Raw genomic sequence first — 20,965 nt, 5'->3', positions numbered from 1 at the left:
AGACTCCTCAGCTGCCCTTTGGGGAGGGCGGGTGGGTGCAGTGAACAATGCTAAGACCTGTTGCAATCAGGATAGCAATGAAATTTTTTTTCCTCCAACTTAAGAAGACTTTTGGTGAATTAACTCTAAACTTCATATTTTTGCTAAACTTTTGTAAGATTTTCTTATCTTGCACTTCTGAGACCTGCTGAGGCCTCTTACCTGGTGTTCCTGGTGTCTTTTAAGGACTGCCATAGTTTTGGCATTGTTTGTGATATGAGAAGTCTGGAAAAAAAAAAAAAGAAAGTAGGTTTCAGGAAAACCTCTGGATCTTACTTTTTTTGCCATGGTTGGGATCTGAATGCTTGCCATGAAAATAAAGCAGTGTGGCTACTATCCTTGTGTTTTAGAGTAAATTTGGAATTTGTGTCTGGTCTAATAGAAACCATTTCCTATGCCTCACGACTCTTTCCCACCCGTCCCAGGCCAAATCTTTTCCACACATATAATTCATGACTTCTTGCCAAATATTCTCTATGGGGTGATGGGATTCTGTAGAGGAATTCCAGCCCCCCCCCCCACCCCCCGCCTCTTTGACATTTAAAAGTGTTCATTCTGAACTATCAGGCATCCAAATCTATGTATGCACCCTTTATCATCATAAAACTCAGGAGAGTTGGCCATTTTTTCCATATCTATTTCACAGTAAGATTTGGGGATTGAGAAGAGGAGGGTAGTTTTGTGGGGAGTATAATAGGGGTCAGAGAGGGAAACAGACCGGGAAGACACTGTTTATAAAGAGCCATTAGTTAGAAAAGTTTTTGGATTAAAAGCATAAAAGGTCTCAGCTTTAGTCAGTCACCTAATGATTGAACACCAAATTCCCAATCAGGTGTATATCTTTCTGAAATTAGATGTATTTACAAATGTGCATAGAAAATTGGTTAAAAAAAAAAAAAAAAAAAAAAAAAAAAAAAAAAGAAAAGAAAATTGGTTAAGATTTTTGTTACTAGATTTAGGAAGGAAAAATAAGCTTTGGTATGACAAGTTTTAATTATTTTTAAGTATAGATCATGGGGAAATGAAATGATGAGAGAGGCTGCTGATTTTTATAGAAATTGCATTAACTTTAAAACTTCTGGGTTTGTGGAGGCTTAAAATGTAGGCTGTATAATGAATCATGTAAATTTTCTAATATACCTGGTAGCAGCATCCATTTAAAGGTATTTAGAAAAATCAGGGAGTGAGTAAATTCACATTTTTTAGCAGGTTAAATTCGTAAGTTCCATCTTCCCCAGTTTTGGTAAGTTGCCTTTCAAATAGAAGGATTAATTTACACCAGCCAGGACGCCTTGTATGACCATATTAGATGAAATTAGACTCCACCCCTTGTTTTCTGTTGATCTGCCAGGACCTTTGTAATTCAAGTGCTTTTTACAGTAGTAGCAAATGTTACATAAGACCAAACATGGAGCATATTTGGAGTTGGTGGGCAGACCCAAGTCATGATGCAAGCTTGCAGTAGCAAGTGTGCAATGAAGCACAGCCAGATTATGTGAATGGAAGGTGACAAGAAGCCTCTCCAGAACAGCCCTTCCTCCGCACGAGGGCTGAAAGCTCCACTGGGTAAGTTTTCGGAGGCAGTTTCTAGAGGCTGGGCTTGGCTCTGGGCCCAGCTGTGGATGAGCTTGTGGGAGGTGGGTTAGGTCCTTGCTAATGTTACATGGAACCAAACGGAGCGGGAAGAGTTCCTGCAGGCCTCTTCCCTCCTGGCATTTGGCCTCCCCTGCCAGCAGGCCGTGAGCTGTATGTTGCTGAACTGGTGGAGGGAGTGAGCTCTGCAGAGCTAGTGGATCAGAGTGGGTAATCGCAAGGAGGGGGATTAGTTGCTGCAAGCCCTTCACCGGAGCCATTCTGAAATGTCATTTGAGTGGTCTGGACAAAGTTCAAACGCAGACAGGAGTCTAGTTTGTTATTAACTCCAACAAAATGCTGAGGTTTGCACCAAACAGTTCCCGTATCTCAAAACAGGGAAAGCATTACTTACGCTGCTCTCTAAAAATGGAGGAACGCTGTTACACGCTTTAACTGTTTGTTTTTTATCTCACTTGTGGTAAGTGAGGTTTTATGACAGGCAGTTCATAGTGTTTCCTGTAGAATGTGTTTGAAAGCTGTTTTGTCAGATACTTCAAATCCACAGCAAAGTTTCAAACAGAACACTGTGTCAAGAGGAAGAACAGCTTCAAAATACAAACAGTAGCCCTGGAAAGTCATTCAATAACTTAAATTGAGTGTATAAAAATTTAATTACATACTGACTGCCAGAAAGAATGATTTTTTTCAGTTTTGTTATCAAGGTAGCTAGGGCAGCTCAGCTGATTGTTTTTGGCTGTTAGGAGTCTGTTCTCAAAGTTGCCCTGTCTCATGCTTCTGTGGGTGAGGTGACCGTGGAGTTCTTTACCTTTCCCTGGATTCACTTTTCATGGCCTATGCATTAATGAGCTTGACCAGATAATTTTAATTGAGGTTGAAATTTAGCTCCCACCACTTTGAAGGTCTGTCGATATTGGCAGGTCTTAATTAAATCTTTAATCAAATTGCTGTTAAATCCCTAAAATTTATTTTTTAAGAACTTTCGCATCAGTTTTAGTTTTGCTGTTTGTGGTTTCGTTTTTGAATATTGCTTTTGATGTTTATTAGCTGATAGCCCCAGCCCGAAGGTGGGGCAGATACTGTTTCTCTTTTCAAAAAAAAAAAAAAAAATGTGTGCCACAAATTCATTGAAAACATTGGCATTGTGAAGTAATGAATCACTCATTCCTTATTAACCAGAGTGCTTAATGAGGAAGGCTTGGGGAGCGGTATTCTGAGTTTGAGGTTTCTGTTGTTCCCATGTTCAGTCTGCTTCCCTCCCCCATCCGGAATAAATTGAAATTAAAAGGATACCAAATTAGTGGGGAAAACCAATAAGGATGTGACTTAGACTCAGTGTAGCTCTCGATGGCAGATGGAGCTGGCATTCCATTGCACCTTGGACTTGCTACTCCTTTTGGGCCTAGGAATAGTGTTCCCTGTGGGGGTTCCTGCACAGCAGTTTTCATTTTAAAAGATAAACAGAATGAAAACAATGAAAAGGAGAACTCTTAAGTTTTACCGGGTTCTTTTTAATTGTCTCTTTCTACCCGTGTGTGTGTGTGTGTGTGTGTGTGTGTGTGTGTGTGTGTGTGTGAAATTTGGATTGGAGTGGGAAAGGCATACTTTAGTTTTTTTTAGATTACTGTTTGCATTTTGATGAAAACCTTGTGTCTTTCATTTGGGACCTCAGCCCAAAATGTGACTACAGAGAAGTTTGGGTATGGATTGAGTATGTTGATGCTTGAGCTGTACATGGTATATAATGAATTGGAAGACTAAACCTCAAATGAGAACTCCCCGAACTGGAGGATGCTTCCTTCCCTAACCAGTGAAGGATTAAATCAGAAGTAGCTGGAGATTGGTCTAGTTTTGGTTTTGGCTCTTTTTTTTTTTTTCCCACATGTTGATAATCTGAGGAATGCAAGTATTTCAAGTCATTGATGACTGTGAGAGAGAGCAGGGAGTAAGTTTGGGGGAAATGCCATATACCACTCAGATCACGTTTGTTTCAGGCAGGGTGATTGCTTGCTGCACTCTGCTAGTATCCTTTGGGTAACACTGTGCTTCCTGAGGACGGCAGAGAGAAGTCCTTGTGACTGTTAGCAACATAGAAGTGTCAGCCAGCATGTCATTTGTGGTGTGATATCTTATAGTCAGAAATGGTGGCTGTGAAATTAGAGTTCAGTGGCTGTATGTTGCTCAAGGCAGCTGCAGCCTTTTCCCCAAAGGTACTTGTACCGAAAACATCTGTGTGTGCCTGTGTGTGATCATGATAATCCTTAGCTCAGAGTCTGCACCTTGAACACAGTTGCAGATGCATAGGAAGGGCCCACATCAGGAGATGAACAGATCTTTAAGACGATTCACTTTTCCTTAAAACAAACTGCTTTATGACACTGATTATGAAGAAGGGATGTTATTACGTACAACCAAGAATTGCCTGTAATACCATTCAGCGTCTCCTCTTTTTCTCTCGGGTTTCCTCTCCTCTAATAAAGTACTTGGTTTTTAAAAAAGTTATTGTAACAATGTTTGCAAAGGGCTAGAAGTTAAGATGGCAGGGTAGGAGTACCCCCAGGTAGTATGTTTTTCGTATTTCTCACATACTTGAAAGCAAAGTACAGAAAGAACAGTCCCTCCCCATGGGAAGAATTCCTGGCAAGAGGATTATTTGAAGTTGCCATATTTCTGCTCCCTTCTTAGCAACATTATTTACAATCCATTCACGCCTGTCCCTTCCCCCACTGGAGTTGGAGTTGTTCTCCCTTGTAATCTGCCCTTTGTGATCTGTTCTCTTTCATGCAGCTAGTGTGAATGGGGATGCTGCAGTGTGCACCCTGCCCAGAGACTGGAAATGCCAAGAGACCCGGAATACTTTAGTGGGGCTTTTATTTCCGTCATAAAGCACTGACTTGAAGAGCTTGATAATTTGATTATAGACCTTTGGTGAAAAGTTGTTTCAAGTGGCCCAAGTGCTATAAATGACTCTTCTGCACTTTCCCCTTATGTTTTAATTTAAAAGCACCTCTGCGTTAGGGGGAGGAGAAATGCATTTGGCAGAAGTCGCAGTTGGAGACTAATTTGTTAGGGCAGCCAGTGTTGAAATCATCCTTTTCAATTAAATCTCTCTAGTGGAAATGATGCTGAGTGCTTTGTGGTAAAGACTTTTTCTTCTTCTCTGTTTTCCAGCGCCGTTTGTAACCCACCTAAGCATGCTTTCCTGAGGCTTCGTCCCAGCTCCAGTTTTAGCTAATTGTCCTTTGAGGCACTGCCTGTCAGAGGTCAACTTTGGATTCCTCAACCTGTGATTTGAATGTTCCAGGGAGAGTCTCATGGATTGGCTTTTTTTTTTTTTTTTTTTTTTTTTTTTTTTTTTTTTTTTTTTAGCATTAGACTACACCCGGCTCTCTCTGGAGGAGTCTAATTGAGTGTCTGGGGATACTAAAGAAGTTAGATCAAGGAAAAAGCAGATCAAGGATTAAAGAGAATATGTGAGGACAGGAAGTGGGTTAGGACCGTATTTGCTGGTCAGATGCTTGAGAGTGCCTTTACAAGAAGGAAACTTACAAGGAAAAGTTGACCATGAAAGTAGTGAGAAGACATCATCAAATGTTTCATGTCCACGTGCAGTGATTTCATGTCCATGCTGTGAATTTAGATAGGATGCCAAGTATTTTTTATAATAGTTATTAGGTAAGGGGCACATGAGTGGCTCAGTGGTTGAGCGTCTGCCTTTAGCTCGGGCATACTGGGACCAAGTGCTGCATCGGGCTCCCCACAGGGAGCCTGCTTCTTCCTCTGCCTGTATCTTTGCCTTTCTCTTGGTGTCTCTCATGAACAAATAAATAATATCTTAAAAAAAAAAGTTATTAGGGAAAAAAAATAACTACTGTGTTGGATGCCAAGTCATGATTTTATACATAATGCTTATTAGGATAATATGAAATTACATATACCTAGTCAGCTGCTGAACTTGAAAAATATAGTAAGTAGATAATCTAGATAATGTGCAGAAATGACAAAAGGTCCAAAGTGGGATTCAGCTTTGAATGTCAAAAGTCTAGGGAAAATACTGATGTGGAGCTAGGGAGATGTGCAAGGAAGATGCTCTACAAATTGAAAAATGTATATGTAGTCTTGATTTATAGTTTCCTGATCTTGGATGTTTTTTTAGGGGTCATTCTTAAGACAGACAGCTGATGCCAGTTGACACCTCACAAGTTGTGTCTAGCAGCCTGAAAGTGAAGTATGACAATTTGTGTTAATTGGGAGCTGGATAATAGCACATTTATGGTTATTTTTCAACCTGGATGTTAAAATAAACAACTTAATAAATTCTGTGAAGAGCCTGCTTAAAGAATGACCCTAAGTTTCCAAACCTAACCTTTTGCTATATGCAGCTATTATTTGCTATGCCTAGCCAAATGATACATACATGCACATTTAACTTTTGATAGCTCTGTACACACTTATTTAAAAATCCTTGTTTAAAAGAGAGCAGTTATAGAGTATTAGTGGGTTGGGGCTGTCAGAGACCCCATGAAATTATACATTCCTTGAAGTGTTGATTGGTATTTTTCATAAGGCCTTTCTGTACAGAGTACACACTCTTTGTAACCTTATCTAACCAAAGCTATCCAGGAGTGTCAGTTTCATTTAGAGGAAAATTTGTGAGTTTTAGGAGTCATTTCTTCAATAATCTGCCTCAGATTTCCACCTTTGAATATATAAGCTGAATTTGGGACTTGATCTTCACTTTATTCCATTCCATTCACCTGCACTTCTTCCACAGTGACTTATTTCTGTCAGGAAAATGAGCCAAATTTTTGTATATGAAATAACTTTAGCTTGAATGAGCATTCTTTTTGGTTGGTGTAAATTTACTCATTTTTAAATGAATTTTAAAACTTGTTCCTCTGAGCTTTTCTGAGAAGAGCTTAGTGTCTTGCTGGACTGACAGACATATACACCCAGTATGAAGCCTCTACCTGTCCCACGCCAGAGAAGATCACTTACAGTGGGTTAGGTTTAGTAGTAGGTGACTTCTGGCTGCTTTGATCATATGCACACCTTTCTCACAGAAATCTATAGTTGAATGACCGGGGGCCACGTGTCTCCATGTCTGCTGAGTGGTGTTATGGTGCCTGGTCCATAATTGTCCCTGTGCTAGGGCTCGACTACACTCCATCATTCAATTTCCAATAGCCCTGCCGGGTAGGCTTAACAGATGAAGGGGCTGCCAAGGTGGGTGGAATCCAGTGATTGTCCGGCATTACCCAGCTGGTCAGGGGCAGAGCAAGGCTTTGAACCCATCTGTCTGATTCCAGAAGTTCTTACACTCTCAGGGGACATTTTATTTTAGTTTGGATTCTCTTCAGGCTGGTTAGTCACTTAGTCCAAGTCAAGACTGTGCCCAACAGCCCTGAGCCTCTGCTGGAAAGGTGACTATGATCTTCCAGAGCCCAGAGTAACAATAAGCATGCATTGTGTTGGTCCAGAGGGGGCCAGCGTAATCCTATAGAACAGGTATATGCTGCCCCTCCTGCTGGTTCTTAGTAAAACAGACTCATCTTGGAACTTTGTAAAATGTTTCTTTTTAGCCAGAAAGACAGCTCTGCTTGGCACTTTCTACAAAAATTCACTTTTCAAACCATCTCTGATGATTTAAACACTGCCCACCCCCCCACCCCCCGCCCCAGCAAAAAAGAAAAAGCTACACTGGCTGACATGCATAGCTAATCTTTAGGGATAGCAGCTTACAAAATGGAAAGATGAAATCCACAACAACCTGGTTCTCCCTTAAACAGATTCTGGATCCCTCTCCTGAATTCACTAAAATTCTGTCTCGACCTTGTGTGTTTAGCCTCTGCAGTCTTTTGTGCTGGCAGTTAGCCTGCTTTTGCTGAGCACCTGGGAAGATGGGCTTCTTACCGTTATATGCCCCAGCCCTCACCTTCGCCCCTCTCTTCTGCCTGCCTTTGGACAACATATTATGGTTTGTTAATAATACCACTTGAGAGCAGGTGGGTTATAGTGTGATCCAGCCTGGGTGCTAGAGTCAACCTGCCTGGGATTGTGTCCCAACTATGCCTCTTAACTAGTTGGGTAATGTTGGATAACCCACATAAGTCCTTTAAAGTCTTGGCTTCCGGGGGATCCCTGGATGGCTCAGCGGTTTAGCGCTTGCCTTTGGCCCAGGGCGCGATCCTGGAGTCCTGGGATCGAGTCCCGCGTCAGGCTCCCTACATGGAGCCTGCTTCTCCCTCTGCCTGTGTCTCTGCCTCTCTCTATGTCTATCATGAATAAATAAATAAAATCTTTAAAAAAAATAAAGTCTTGGCTTCCTTATCTGGAAATGGGGATCATAACAGTATCTGCTTTGTACAGAGATGGTCAGGACTGAATGAGGTAACCTCTGCAAATTATGCAGCATGATGCCTGACATGTGTTTTCTGCCCAGTAAACAGTGGCTACTATTGTTGACATTGCCGAAGGTGAGACTTCTGATCAGTCAGTTGTTTGAATTATAAAACATTAACAAAAGAGCCCTAAGCAAAAATAAGTTTGTGAAGTGGTCTTCATAGCTGTTAGGTGCTCTTGCCTGCTCTTATGTGATGAACACTGAGAATGGAACAGATTGATTACTTCTTCATAGATGATAATATGTCTTGCTGTATTTTGGCATGTATGAAACTGAGGCTAGAATGCCACATGAAATTTCTCTTTTTTTCAAAAGTGTAATCAAGTAAGCCATAGTCATTATAGAAAAATGAAACTATCCAAAAGAATTTTAAAAATATAGACCCTAATTCCAGGAATAAGCACTTAAAATTTGACATACATCCTTATAAATTTTTTCCCCCCTGAATGAATGGTTCGAAGTTACAATTTGCTTTGACAGCTTTTTAGGCTTGTGCCCTAACTTTGACACTTGTGCATATGAATTATTTTTAGTTATTTTCAAGGCATTATTTATTTATGACTTAAGATCTAATTATTTGCTTTGAATTCCTACTTGGTTTGTACCTGGGTGTCAACACGTACATACATTTATTTTTAAACCTCAGCATAAGTCCCAGGTTGTAAGCTTAGTATTCTTGGTTGCTTTCCATTTTGGAAGACTTTGTTTGCTTGTTTGGGGGCGGGGTAGGGCGAGAGCACTAGCAAGGGGAGCAGCAGGAAAGAGTAGACTCCCTGCTGAGCAGGGAGCCTGGTGTGGTGTGGTGCTTGATCTCGGGACCCTGGGATCATGACCTGAGCCAAAGGCAGATGCCTGACCAACTGAGCCATCCACGTGCTGCTCCATTTTGAAGACTTTAAAAGAGCTGTCCTCTACCTTAGTTTCCCCAATATCCTGCCATTGCCTTCAGTGGTAGCACACGTTCAAGGCATAAGGAGGAAGAAAGCTCAGTGCATCCATCTTTTTATGCTTGCTTACAGTCTCTTTCTCTCTCCCTCCCCCACAACCATTTATGTCTACCTCTTTCTCCCCACATCTGCCTGTCTGCTTTGTTTAACCCAAACCTCCAGTGTCACCCCCACTCCAGCTCACCCATGCCTGTTGGTTCAGTCTGGGTCTCTCTGTTCTGTGTTTCCCTATATCTGTATTTGTCTCTCTGTTGGTCTGCCTGACTCTCTCTCCTTCTTGCTAGAGCCATTCAAAGTGCCCTCCTCATTCAGGGACAACAGTGTGCTTTCTCTGAGCTGGTGCCAGACCCTGGAGAGAGGAGTGCTTTGAAAACTCAACTTGGACTCCTTACCAAACCACATTGCAGTTTATGCTTAGCATCTGGCCACCAATTTGCCCACTTAATATAAGGTCCCTAACCCTACCCATAAGTCGCCCATTTCTCTTTTGATCTAGGAACAAACACTTTTTTTTTTTTTTAAGCTGGAAGCCCAGCTTAAAATCTTATGAAAAATAAAGGCCCACAGTGAAAAGATGAGAGTCCAACTCAGCTGTAATTAAATTTGTTTTTTCCTCTTTTGCTTTCTCGCAAAGGGTAAGCCAGATACCGCCCTTTCCAGAGAGTAAGTTACCAGACCATAATGTGAAGGAACAGCTTAATTCAGCAGCACGACAAGGATTTGAGCTGGCACTTTTCAGCCAGAATCTGAAACACACACACACACACACATGCACACCCCACAAGCCTGTTTCAAGTTTTAGTGAATGAAAGAAATTCACATGATAGATTGCCATTCTTAGCATCTTAAAATGGTTTTCTTTTTTTAAAAGATTTTATTTGAGAAAGAGAGAGTGCACAAGCCCTGGGGAGAGAGGGAGAGGGAGAAGCAGACTCCCCACTGAGCAGGAATCCTGACATAGCAGTGGATCCTAGGACCCTGGGATTATGACCTGCCTCAGCCGAAGGCAGATGCTTCACCAACTGAGCCACACAGGCATCCCTTTAAATAGTTTTTATTATTGAAATAGAAAACACAATTTTTTGGAAATGTTTTCGATACATCAGCTGACTTCTAATGTTAGGAGGCTTTGATTCTTGATTTTTCTAGTGCAAAATCCCGTATCAAGAGCTAATAGACTAGAAAAGCATTAGCTGAAGAAAATGCTGGGAGTGGACTAGGATGGGAATGGAGAATTAAAAGGACAAGCTTGAAGTTACAGTCAGTTCTGCTGTCACACAGCATACATTCCTAAGAAATTACTGCACTGTGCAAAATTGTATCATAGAATCCACGTGAGACTCATTGGCAAGATGGGGTTATGGGCACAACACTCAAAACTTCATTAATGGGGCAGCCCCGGTGGCGCAGCGGTTTAGTGCCGCCTGCAGCCCAGGGCATGATCCTGGAGACCCGGGATCGAGTCCCACGTCGGGCTCTCTGTATGGTGCCTGCCTCTCTCTCTCTCTGTCTCTATGAATAAATAAATAAAATCTTTTAAAAAAAAAACTTCATTAATGATACACACAAAAAAGGTAGCAACCTAACAAAACTGGTAGCACAGTTTTACATAGATTAAGTGCTTAAGGGTAGGTAAATGCAGAAAAATTACCTGACAATTGCTTTTGGAAGTAGGTGTTGGAAGGGGGGCTGCAGCTTGTGAGCTCTTGTGAAGTAGTGGATGGAAGGTTATCTGAAATCGAGGGAAGGTCATAGCACCAGTTGTGGATGGGTGTGGCTCCTCACATCCCTGGTGAACTGGGGTAGATGGTGGATGTTTGGGGGGAGGGGTATGTTTTGTGTACGCCCCTGTGGCTCAGTTCAGCCAGGTATAATTTTCTGCTCTGACGTAGTGCTTTTTGCAGATGAGATCTTGCAAAAGCAAGTGCAGTATTTCATTATGTTCAGATCATTCCTTAGTATATCAGGGGCTTTAGAATAAATTTACTTTCTCAACACAAGCATTACAAGCAAAACTGTATTGAATTAGATTGAGAATTTGTTCTTGTTTGAGAATTCTGATCCCTAGAGAATAGTAAAAAGAGTGTACTTCATTAAAGTAAAAGATTTATTTATTTATTTATTTATTTATTTATTTATTTATTATTTATTTATTTATTTTAAGATTTTATTTATTTATTCATGACAGGCACAGAGAGAGAGAGGGAGGCAGAGACACAGGCAGAGGGAGAAGCAGGCTCCATGCAGGGAGCCCGACATGGAACTCGAATCCGGGTCTTCAGGATCCCACCCCGGGCTGAAGGCAGTGCTAAACCGCTGGGCCACCCGGGCTGCCCCTTAAAGTAAAAGTTGGGGTTTTATTCCTTCTTCTTAGCAGAAACATGGTATTATTCCTTTAGTACGCTTCCATCAGAAGCACAGAAGATTGCTGTGGATGAACGTGGAGGAATATTTTATTATTTATTACAATGTACTTCAGAAATCTTTGTAACAAGCTTATCAAACCTACTGTTTCATAGATACTGTTGTTTGGAGAAATAGCTCTCAATTCAGGATGGTACCATGCTTCACACTGGGTTATGTGAAATTGGAGGGTAGTTTCAGGTTCCCCTGGCATAGGGGTACTGCTGGTGATTAAGGGATAGTGGACAGGACCTCTAATCCTGAAATCCTGTACAAGAATTGTCCTGTCAGAAATACCAATGATGCCTCCATGAGAGAGACCAGTTAATGTTGGCTAAGGAGGATGAGGGAACAGTAGAGTTGATAATTTAAATAAAAGTGTAAAGTAAAAAACAGTATTTTATGTAGCTTTGGTAAGAATGATGAAAATTGCAGTTGATGGAAGTCTGGAAAGCACAAGTTGAGAACAGGTAGTAGCAGTGAGCTTTATTTAATAGGCCCTGATATAGAGTGCCATGGCCCAGGCAGTGTTCTCAGTGCTCTACAAATGTTAACTTACTCAGCCATGTCTAATGGTCTGAAGCATTAGCCTTATAGAAGGAAGGCTCTCAACCTTGACTGCACAGTGGAATCACACCGGGGTGCTTATAAAAGTCTCAATGCCCAGACCACACCCCAAACCAGGTAAATCAGAATCTCTGAGGGTGAGACTCAGTATTTTTTAAGCTCATTAAGTCAGTGCCATTGTGTGACCACGATTAAGAACCATTTATCTAGGGCCATTTGAAAATCACTCCTCCTCACAAGAAAAGCTGTACCACTAGTGCAAATGTTAATTGAAGGTCTGCTCTATGCCATGCTTCACAGGGGCAGAGATGACCCAGAAAGGAAGCTTCACCATCCAAGGGAGGTGGCAACTGGAAACTGATTTTTACAGTCCTGGCTGACAAGTGCTGATGCTTGGAAGGATATTCAGACAATATTTTGGGATGACAGAGGAGAGAGAAACTAAATTAGAATGTGGAGGGGGAAAACCTGTAGGATGCCAAATTTAGAAAGTTATTAAACCTCAATTTTTAAAAATTTTCCCTCCCATACACACAATTTTCATTAGGGGGGAAAAAAAGCAACAGGCACTTAAAAATCACTATCAGTTTAGCCATCCTAACTTGGTTGTGGCTTTTGTGTAGTCTAGTTGGACAATTGGAATTTTGTCTGTAGATAGGTATAATTTTGTCCTGTTGTAGTGCAGGTCCTTAAGTACGACATAAAGCATTGTTGAACTAATGGCCTCCTGGGAATAAGTCATCTCAGCTTCCCAGAGAGCCTCAGGACTGGTATAGTGTTTAACACTAGATAGTGTTAAACACTTTAGAAATAAACCATTTGTGTGATGCTTATAGTTATTGATTCTAGTTTGCTCAATTTTGTAAATATTCATATAGCTTCCATACTGTAATAAGTAAATGTTGGATCCCTTACATTTTAAAACTTACAGTTAAGCCATGTGTCATTTTAAATTGCAAGTTTAATTGAAGTCACTCACTAAGCTACCATCATAAGGTACTTAAGTAGATACAGTCACAAAATAATTTACGTGTTTCAGATAGTAACATTCTTCAGCAGCTCTCAATTTATTTAGTGTGGATAGCCTTATGCTGAGAAAACCTGATTCTCCACTGAGTAGACTTTATTTTCAGTTAAACCTGTGTAGTCTGTATTTAACCATGAATTACTTCCTGGTTTAAAAAAACAGGCGTAGCTATTTGTGGTATTTTTGTCTTGTGCCTTTGGCATCTTAGTGGCATGCACCAGAGCTATGCCATCTGTAGTCAAGTGAGATTATTAAAAAAGGGAGGGGGGAGGGCAGCCCAGGTGGCTCAGCAGTTTAGCGCTGCCTTCAGCCTAGGGAGGGATCCTGGAGACCATGGATCGAGTCCTGGGTTGGGCTCCCTGCATAGAGGCTGCTTCTCCCTCCGCCTCTGTCTCTGCCCTGCCCCCCCCCCCCCCTCTCTGTCTCTGTATCTCATGAACAAATAAACAAAATCTTTAAAAAGGGGGCGGGAGGGGCAAGTAAAGTGATTCACTGGAAAATTGCAGAACAAAAAATAAATTTGCAGAACAGATTCTTAAAGAATGATAAGATAACCCTAGAAACATTCTTATTTGGTATCATATGCTGGTGGGTAGTGACAAAAAAATTTAAGGTACAACTTGTTTCTTAACATTTTGCAATTCTGAAAATTGGAAAGATAGTACGCTCGAAAGGAAGAAAGAAATCCGTTCAGTGTCAATTAGTATAGTTCTGCAGATGAATGAATAATTTGCCTCCAACTGCAAGTTGGAGCGAGTGAGGGTCATTTCTAGCATGCAAAACCAAATAGTCTCAGGTTTAGAATGGCTGTTTAATTTCCTAATGGCTATCTATGTGTGATAAACCGTTTTATGCTGAGATGTTTCCGAAGCAGAAGGACCAGTTCCTAGAATCCTAAATAAGTCTGTGGGGCCTAGATAAGCCATTTCTGAAAGCTGCTGAGTTAAATATATTTTCACTTAGTGACGCATATTTGAACCTAAATGTGTTGATTTCAGGGGACTCTTCCAGGATTCCATTGGCGATTTGCCTGAAACCATGTCCTTTTTTTTCCCCCCCCGTTTTCATTTTCAGAAAGAAGACATAGCTCATCCAGCAAGCCTTCTTTGGCCGTTCCTCCCACTTCAGTATTTTCCTTCTTCCCTTCTCTGTCCAAAAGCAAAGGAGGCAGCGGAAGTGGAAGCAGCCGTTCTTCCAGTGGAGGTGTTCTAAGCGCATCCTCATTAAGTTCCAAGTTGCTGAAATCACCCAAAGAGAAATTGCAGCTCAGGGGGAACAGCAGGCCAATGCATCCCATTCAGCAGAGTCGAGTCCCCCATGGTAGAATGTGAGTATGGCCCAGAGGTTCTGAGAGCTCTCCTGCCAGGCGTGGAACTGTGTGCTCCAGTGGCATCTGGGAGTACTGTGGATAGTGTCAAAGACAGGCTGCTGTGGGGGAAAATCAAATATATGTTGTTTCCTCCTTTTGTTCCCTATCCTATTTTGGGAGGCTTCACAGAATAGTAATAGGAATGTTAACAATACTTATTTATTGATTCTTTATTGTGTGTGTGCCAGCTAGGGAAACTTGGCTCTCTTGGTGTCCTGTCATTTAATGATCACAACACGCCTATGAAACAGGTCTTGTTGTTATCCCCATTCTGCAGATAAGGAGAAGGAAACATAATAAGGTCAAGGAGCTTTAGCTAAGGAGTGCTCCAGTCAGACAGGCCTGGCTTCACACACCCCTTCTATCACTTCCTAACTGCAGGGCTTTGAGTGAGGCACTGTTTCTCTCTCAGTCTGAGAATAAAAGCCACTGTGAAGAGTTACTGGGAGAAGTAGAATTAACATGGTAGCGTCAAGTACCTGGCATAGTGTTTGGCCCCCAGGAGACAATAAATGAATGGACATTGGTGCTTCTGCTGCTGCCATTGATAACAATAGGAATAAAAAGGTGAGGTGATTCCCAGATGCTGTTGTAGGATTTTCTGGAGCCCGCAGAGCAATAGGGAAACAATGCTTCCTTCCCCTGCAGTCTTGGGTTCACGTCACAGCAGTGACGGGGAAAGACTGGAAGAATGGAAGAAGTTCACACTGCCAGGCGAGGCTTTGGCACATTTTCATAGTGGATCTGTAGGCTGCCAGGCTCCTCGTGGTCACGTGAGGGAGCAGCCGTGCACTCCATAGAAACCTGTCTTGCCTCATAACGGCAGCCCTGGTGGTGGGTGGCTTTTTTTCTGGCTTGCCTCCCTTTTGGAGGGTATGCCACACATCTCAGTCCCAAGGTCTGATAACCTGGTTAATCTCTGGGTAGTGTCTAGCACCTGCTGCTGCTCAAGGACCTTGCCAGCTGGGAGAGGCCATGGCTTCTTGCAGTATCTCTGCTGCTGTCGGGCTGTCCCAGGTACAGCTGTTTGGTGCTGTTTGTCCTGGTTGCTAGGCCCCCAGCCTCTGCTCATCTGTCAGAAGTACAAGTACAGCAAGCTGGACTTTCGTTCTTGGACCTGTCTGAAAGCCAAAGAAAATGCCAGTGCTATGTGTAAGTCACTCGCCAGCTTAACAGCTGTTTGAGCACTGACTTCACTGAACAAAGTTTATAAAACCTCATCAGTCCAAATTTTCTTTATTTGGAGCTGGGCTTTAGAGGGGACCAGGCCAACTGTACTAACATTTGCCACCCAAATGATAGCGTCGGTAAGATCCCCTGAAAACTCAATTCTTTATTAGTGGCCTAAGTATTCACTGTTCACCAGCTGTGTGCCAGACACTTAAATTCTGAGCTCTTACTGTAGAAACTTTTTTTCAGAGACTGGAGAATTGTCACCTCAGTGACACATCACATAACTAATTAAACATTGTTCTCCTTCATTGACAGAGGCAGAAAGCCTCTTCTCGGAGATATGGTTGGGCTCATTTGAATTCTTGTATGTCCTTAGTGATGTTTCTTGGGCATATTCTCTAATTCCAGTTATTCTTTCCTCTGTTCACTCAGTTTACTTTGTTTTGATGAATCCTTTCTTAAACATGATAGTTCTCAAAAGAAATTCTCTAAAGGTTTTGCAGATAGTCTTTGGTCCCTTTAGGTGTTTTCATCTTCTGCTTCTTGCAGGCATTGAGTTGAGTAGCAGGTCTAGATCTCCCACAGGTTGTCCTGGATGATGAAAAGACCAGGTAAATCTGATGGTCTTCTGGAGCTTTCTGTCTCACCAGGAGAGCTTATAGACTGAATAAATGTGAATCTTAACTGAGTTTTCTAGCTATTCCTAATGCATTTTTCCTAAGTTGCCTTTGAGAGCCTAGGTCTCTGCAGTGTGTAGGTAGATTCAGGTTCTGCCTTTTGCCCTCTAGCTCCCCATTTACCTGGGCTGCTGGGCCCTCGGGTGCTGATGTCCTGCTTCCCCCTCTGACAGCATGACGCCCTCTGTCAAAGTGGAAAAGATTCATCCGAAGATGGATGGCACACTACTGAAATCTGCGGTGGGGCCTACCTGTCCTGCTACTGTGAGTTCCTCAGTCAAGCCTGGCCTTAACTGCTCCTCAATACCAAAGCCAACCTTGCCTTCACCTGGACAGATTCTGAATGGCAAAGGGCTTCCTGCACCATCCACTCTGGAAAAGAAGTCTGAAGATAATTCCAACAACAGGAAATTTTTAAATAAGAGATTATCAGGTAACTTCACATTTTTTGTCTTAATGTTTCTCTGTATATGATTGGGCATTCATGAGCGAGCAAATGGACTGCTGTTTCTAAGTCCTCTTTTTAGAACTGGTCAACTTCAGCTCTAGGAGGAAGTTCCTTAGGTAATATGCCTGACCTCTTCAGTCTTGCATTTAAAAGTACATGTGTCTGTAGGTAATGTAAAAATAGCATTCTAGTGCATCTTTCTGAGTGGAGTGGGGTAGTAGTGCTGCCTGGCACACTCTCTTGCCTGTCAGGTGTTGCCAGTGTCCCCCCATGCTATTCCTGAGGTCTGTTGCTGCTGCTCTGCAGTGCTCACATGTTGTAATTTTATGTTTATTGATGATGTGATGGACTTTATGCAAGTTACAACATGTCTTCAGAGATTGCTCCTATTGTTTTCAAAATAAGTAATGTTTGATGAGCCCATTGTAATGTCAGTGTGCTTTTGACAGAAAGAGAGTTTGATCCTGACATACACTGTGGGGTCATCGATCTCGACACCAAGAAGCCCTGCACCCGCTCTTTGACATGCAAGGTAGGTGGTCTCCTGCAGAACCGAATACTCCTGGTAAACTCAAGGAGATGGGATCTATGGCACGGCCCCCAGAGTCTCTTTAACCCAGAGGGGAGCTGTTCTGAATTTCGTCAATGAGGGAGTAACAGGATTTTGATGAAGAATGCCTCCGGTTCAGAAAATGTGAAATCTTGTTATAAATTGCAATCTTGAGATGTTTTGCTACCAGCTTCCAGTGTCATCCAGTGCAATAGCATTCTTTCCTCATCAGTCTGTTATTTTCAAAGACTGCTAATGTTTCTGTAGGGAAATTTAATATAAGCAGTTACTCTTTACTGTGGACTTGAAACAGGTCTAGAAACTTGCTTTGCATATGTGTGAATATTCTTAAAATGCTTGTAATCTGTGGTTCTTCAGTTTTAAAGAGCCACTTGAAGATGATCTGATTTTGAGATAGACTTATTTTTCCAGTACTAAGAAAAGTACTAGATAATATACAATCTCACTAAGCTAAGAAAATATTCTGACCCTCTTTTCTGTTCTCGATTTTCCTTTAAAATTTCGGTATGTAAATAAGAAGGTGGTCTATTTGCTGTAAAATAAGAGTTGATGTGGAGTGGCTTCAGTGGACTTGCTACATAAATAAGCCTGTATGCTCAAGTGCATTTCCCTGGAGAATGTCCCCAGCTAGCCTTCAGAGAAGGGTTTGAAAACTATTGAGAATCATTGCTTTAAAGTAATTTAAAAATGCTTGTTTGGATTAGGGGGTAAGAATTATAAAAATCAGTGTTGTCTTCTAAAAATAAAATTTTTGGCATATTATTTTAAATGTTACCAAAGATTAGGTTTGAGTAAAGGACTTCAGGGCCTACTCCAGCCCCTAACAGTGGAAGAATGTTAAAATCTTTAGAATGTGGAAATGTTGTTTCTAAGTGATTCTTATTTTAGTTTAAATTTCTAATTCAATTTTAGCATGTAGATTTTATCTTACAACAGTGGTTCTGAATCTTTTAAGGAAAGGTGTTGGCCAAGAGCTCCTTTAACTATCTAACTTAAGAAAAAAAAAAAAAATCACATCGTTTGCCCCTTAGGAAAAATATCTACATACTTATATATATTCTGAATTTTGCATTTTGTCTCAAGGGTTCATAGACATTTTCACCCTAAGCCCCACCATTGAATCTTCGGCTTAAAGACTCCTTTCTCAGGACAAATTGCTTTTATTTTATGTACCATTAGTTGTACACATATAGTGGTGTGTTGTTGGAAGGTAGCCATTTGAGCTCTGTAGACCTGGGGCCCGCTGCAGCCACCCCTGAGGGACTTTGCAAGAGTAGGCCTTGGTCCGGTACCACAGTGTGGCCATAGCTTACCGACTGCTCCCTTGCTCCCTCCCTGGCTCTCAGGACCCTAGATCTCTCAGTATTAGGGTATCTGTGGTCAACAAAGGGTGCTTGCTTTATCCAAGATCCTCACCTTGAATCATCTCCAGGACATGCTGGTGAACCAAAAGCTTTTATCAATTCCTGATGTGCCAGATTGACCAGCCTTCTTCCTGAACCGGTATTGATGGGTGAACAGACTTCGTATGGATCCTGAATTGTTGTCCTGTCTTCCTTTTTAAGTCACATGTGTTCCTCGTGTGTTCTGTGAGGGGTTTCATCAGCATAGCATGGTGCCAGGCCTGTCTTCACATTAGTACACATCTATAGCCCTGGTGTGTCACAGAGTTCATCATAGAATTGGCAGGCCTGCCCTTTCACACATTGTCCTTCCTCTCCTTCTGTGGTTTGTTTGCCACTGCCTCCCCCTCTCTTTGCCTCCATTTTGGCCTGAATCTGTTACATTATTGGGGCTGCCCATGCTTGAGTACCTCTCCACTGAATGTCTCCCCTGTTGCCGCCCAGGTCTATCCTGCCTCAGACTGAGAATGTAGTGTTTCCTCTTCAGTGTCAGGGGACCTGCTGCTGCCCACTCCTGTCACTCATCCCTTTTGTCTGCCTGCCACCTGCATGGCCCCCTCCTGACTTCTTGTCTGTCTGATGTCCTGTTTCATGTCCCCTCTGTCTTCCATGCAAATAGATTTTGGCTCTAGTATCCTTGCCTGCCAGTCATTGTGGAAGGTTTATTGCATACATCTGAACCCGGGCCTCATTTTGGGTCTCAGTGGATAGAGGCTTAACAGAACAAGGCACAGTGCCCTAGCCTTGAGAGGCTTACCATCGAGTGAACCAGGTGGGGGTTAACTTCATAATCACTCGTATATGTGTCAAGTTACCACTGATGAGTAATAAAAAGGAAGGAAGCCTATGTTATGACAGCCTTCAGTAGGGGATTAAGCCAGGGAAGTCTCCTCTGCCACAGGAATACTGGGCTGAAATACACATGACTTATCTGGGCAAAGAAGGTTGGGGGAAGCCAAGGAAGCAGCATGTGTAAATATCCTGTGATGGGGCAGAGTAGACATGTTAGGGTCTGAAAGGCCAGCCAGAAGGCCAAGGAGTAGGAGGAGAAGGAGGCACTTGGGGGGCTAAGGAGTGGGGGTGGGGAGCCATTACTATTAGAGAGGGCAGGGCCTCAGGAGCTTAGTTACATACCCACCCTTTGTCCTGTGATACTTGGGCAGCCCTGAGGAGTTCTAATGGGGGAGGGAGCTCAGTGGAAATTTTGTTTGTTCTTCAAGCTGGGGAACTATTGGTCATCTCTGCCTCCATTCTTGACTTTAGTCTTTCTGTCCTAAGCACAAGGGGACATTCAAAGGTGAGGAACAGCTTTTACATCTGTCTAGAGAGACAGGTGGACCGGTGATGTTATATATTCTTTCATTTGTTTAACACATAATAGAGGGTCATTATTTTAATATACTTTTTGTTTAAAACATTTATTGAGGGATCCCTGGGTGGCGCAGCGGTTTGGCGCCTGCCTTTGGCCCAGGGTGCGATCCTGGAGACCCGCGATCGAATCCCACGTCGGGCTCCCGGTGCATGGAGCCTGCTTCTCCCTCTGCCTGTGTCTCTGCCTCTCTCTTTCTCTCTGTGTGACTATCATAAATAAATAAATAAATAAATATAAATAAATGAATGAATGAATAAATAAATAAATAAAAGAAACATTTATTGAGTACCAAGTATAGAACTAGGTAGCTAATACAGCACTAAACAAAGTTCCTTATCTTCATTTGGGTTACTTTACTGTGGATATATTACATGTTAAAGGAAATAAAGTAAAAATTGAAAAAGAAACTAAACTCACTGGTATAACTATCTATGCCAGCCTAAATTTGGGGCAGGCATAATTTGTGATATGTTAACTGAATTTCAGAAGGACATTAAAAGCCTAATTCCCCTCTGGCCCCTTAAACTACATCATACCTCTAAACATCTAGAGCAGTAATACATTTATATAATGCCTAAGGTCATAAACACAAGGTACCCCTTTTGTTACTTTTGTAACATAAAAGAGTGGAGGGCATCTGTAGATAAATTGACTTGTATTTGCTATGTGTGATTTGTGGCACTGTCTTCTTACATTTTTTGCAGACTAAGACCCCAGCAATAGGAAATGGTCAGGTTAACTTAACTTTATCTTCTTCTTGGAATAGTATTGGCTCCAAGTGAGCCTTAACAAACAAAAACAAATTATCAAGTGCATTTGGAGAACAGACATTTTTTATAAGACATGCCTCAAGCACTGGTGATGTTAGTTACCCTGCCAGCATTGACCGTTTTTTTCTCACTGTATCCATTTCCTAATTCTGAAGTTAAATGGTGTCTTAAGATCCAGAAATGCTGCCTGTCTCATTTTCTTT

At 42.0% G+C, this 20,965-nt stretch overlaps 1 protein-coding gene across 3 annotated transcripts in view; it reads left to right on the top strand.

Annotated features, from left to right (window-relative positions):
• The window catches only part of ATXN7 (ataxin 7), a 136,820-nt gene that overhangs the window by 102,638 nt on the left and 13,217 nt on the right, over window positions 1-20,965 (top strand). For 2 of the 3 annotated variants that reach the window (XM_072720520.1, XM_072720521.1), the window contains 3 exons: window positions 14,054-14,306; window positions 16,372-16,631; window positions 17,096-17,178. In XM_072720520.1, coding sequence (XP_072576621.1) covers window positions 14,054-14,306; window positions 16,372-16,631; window positions 17,096-17,178 — 596 coding nt within the window. Of the gene's footprint in view, window positions 1-1,370; window positions 1,606-14,053; window positions 14,307-16,371; window positions 16,632-17,095; window positions 17,179-20,965 lie in introns of those variants that run through there. The other variant, XM_072720522.1, reaches the window with a different exon arrangement.

This window comes from Vulpes vulpes, chromosome 9 (assembly GCF_048418805.1).
Source record: "Vulpes vulpes isolate BD-2025 chromosome 9, VulVul3, whole genome shotgun sequence".
Taxonomy (NCBI): domain Eukaryota; kingdom Metazoa; phylum Chordata; class Mammalia; order Carnivora; family Canidae; genus Vulpes; species Vulpes vulpes.
The sequence above is the reverse complement of the archived record's forward strand: the minus strand, read 5'-3'. Positions and strand labels throughout refer to the sequence as shown.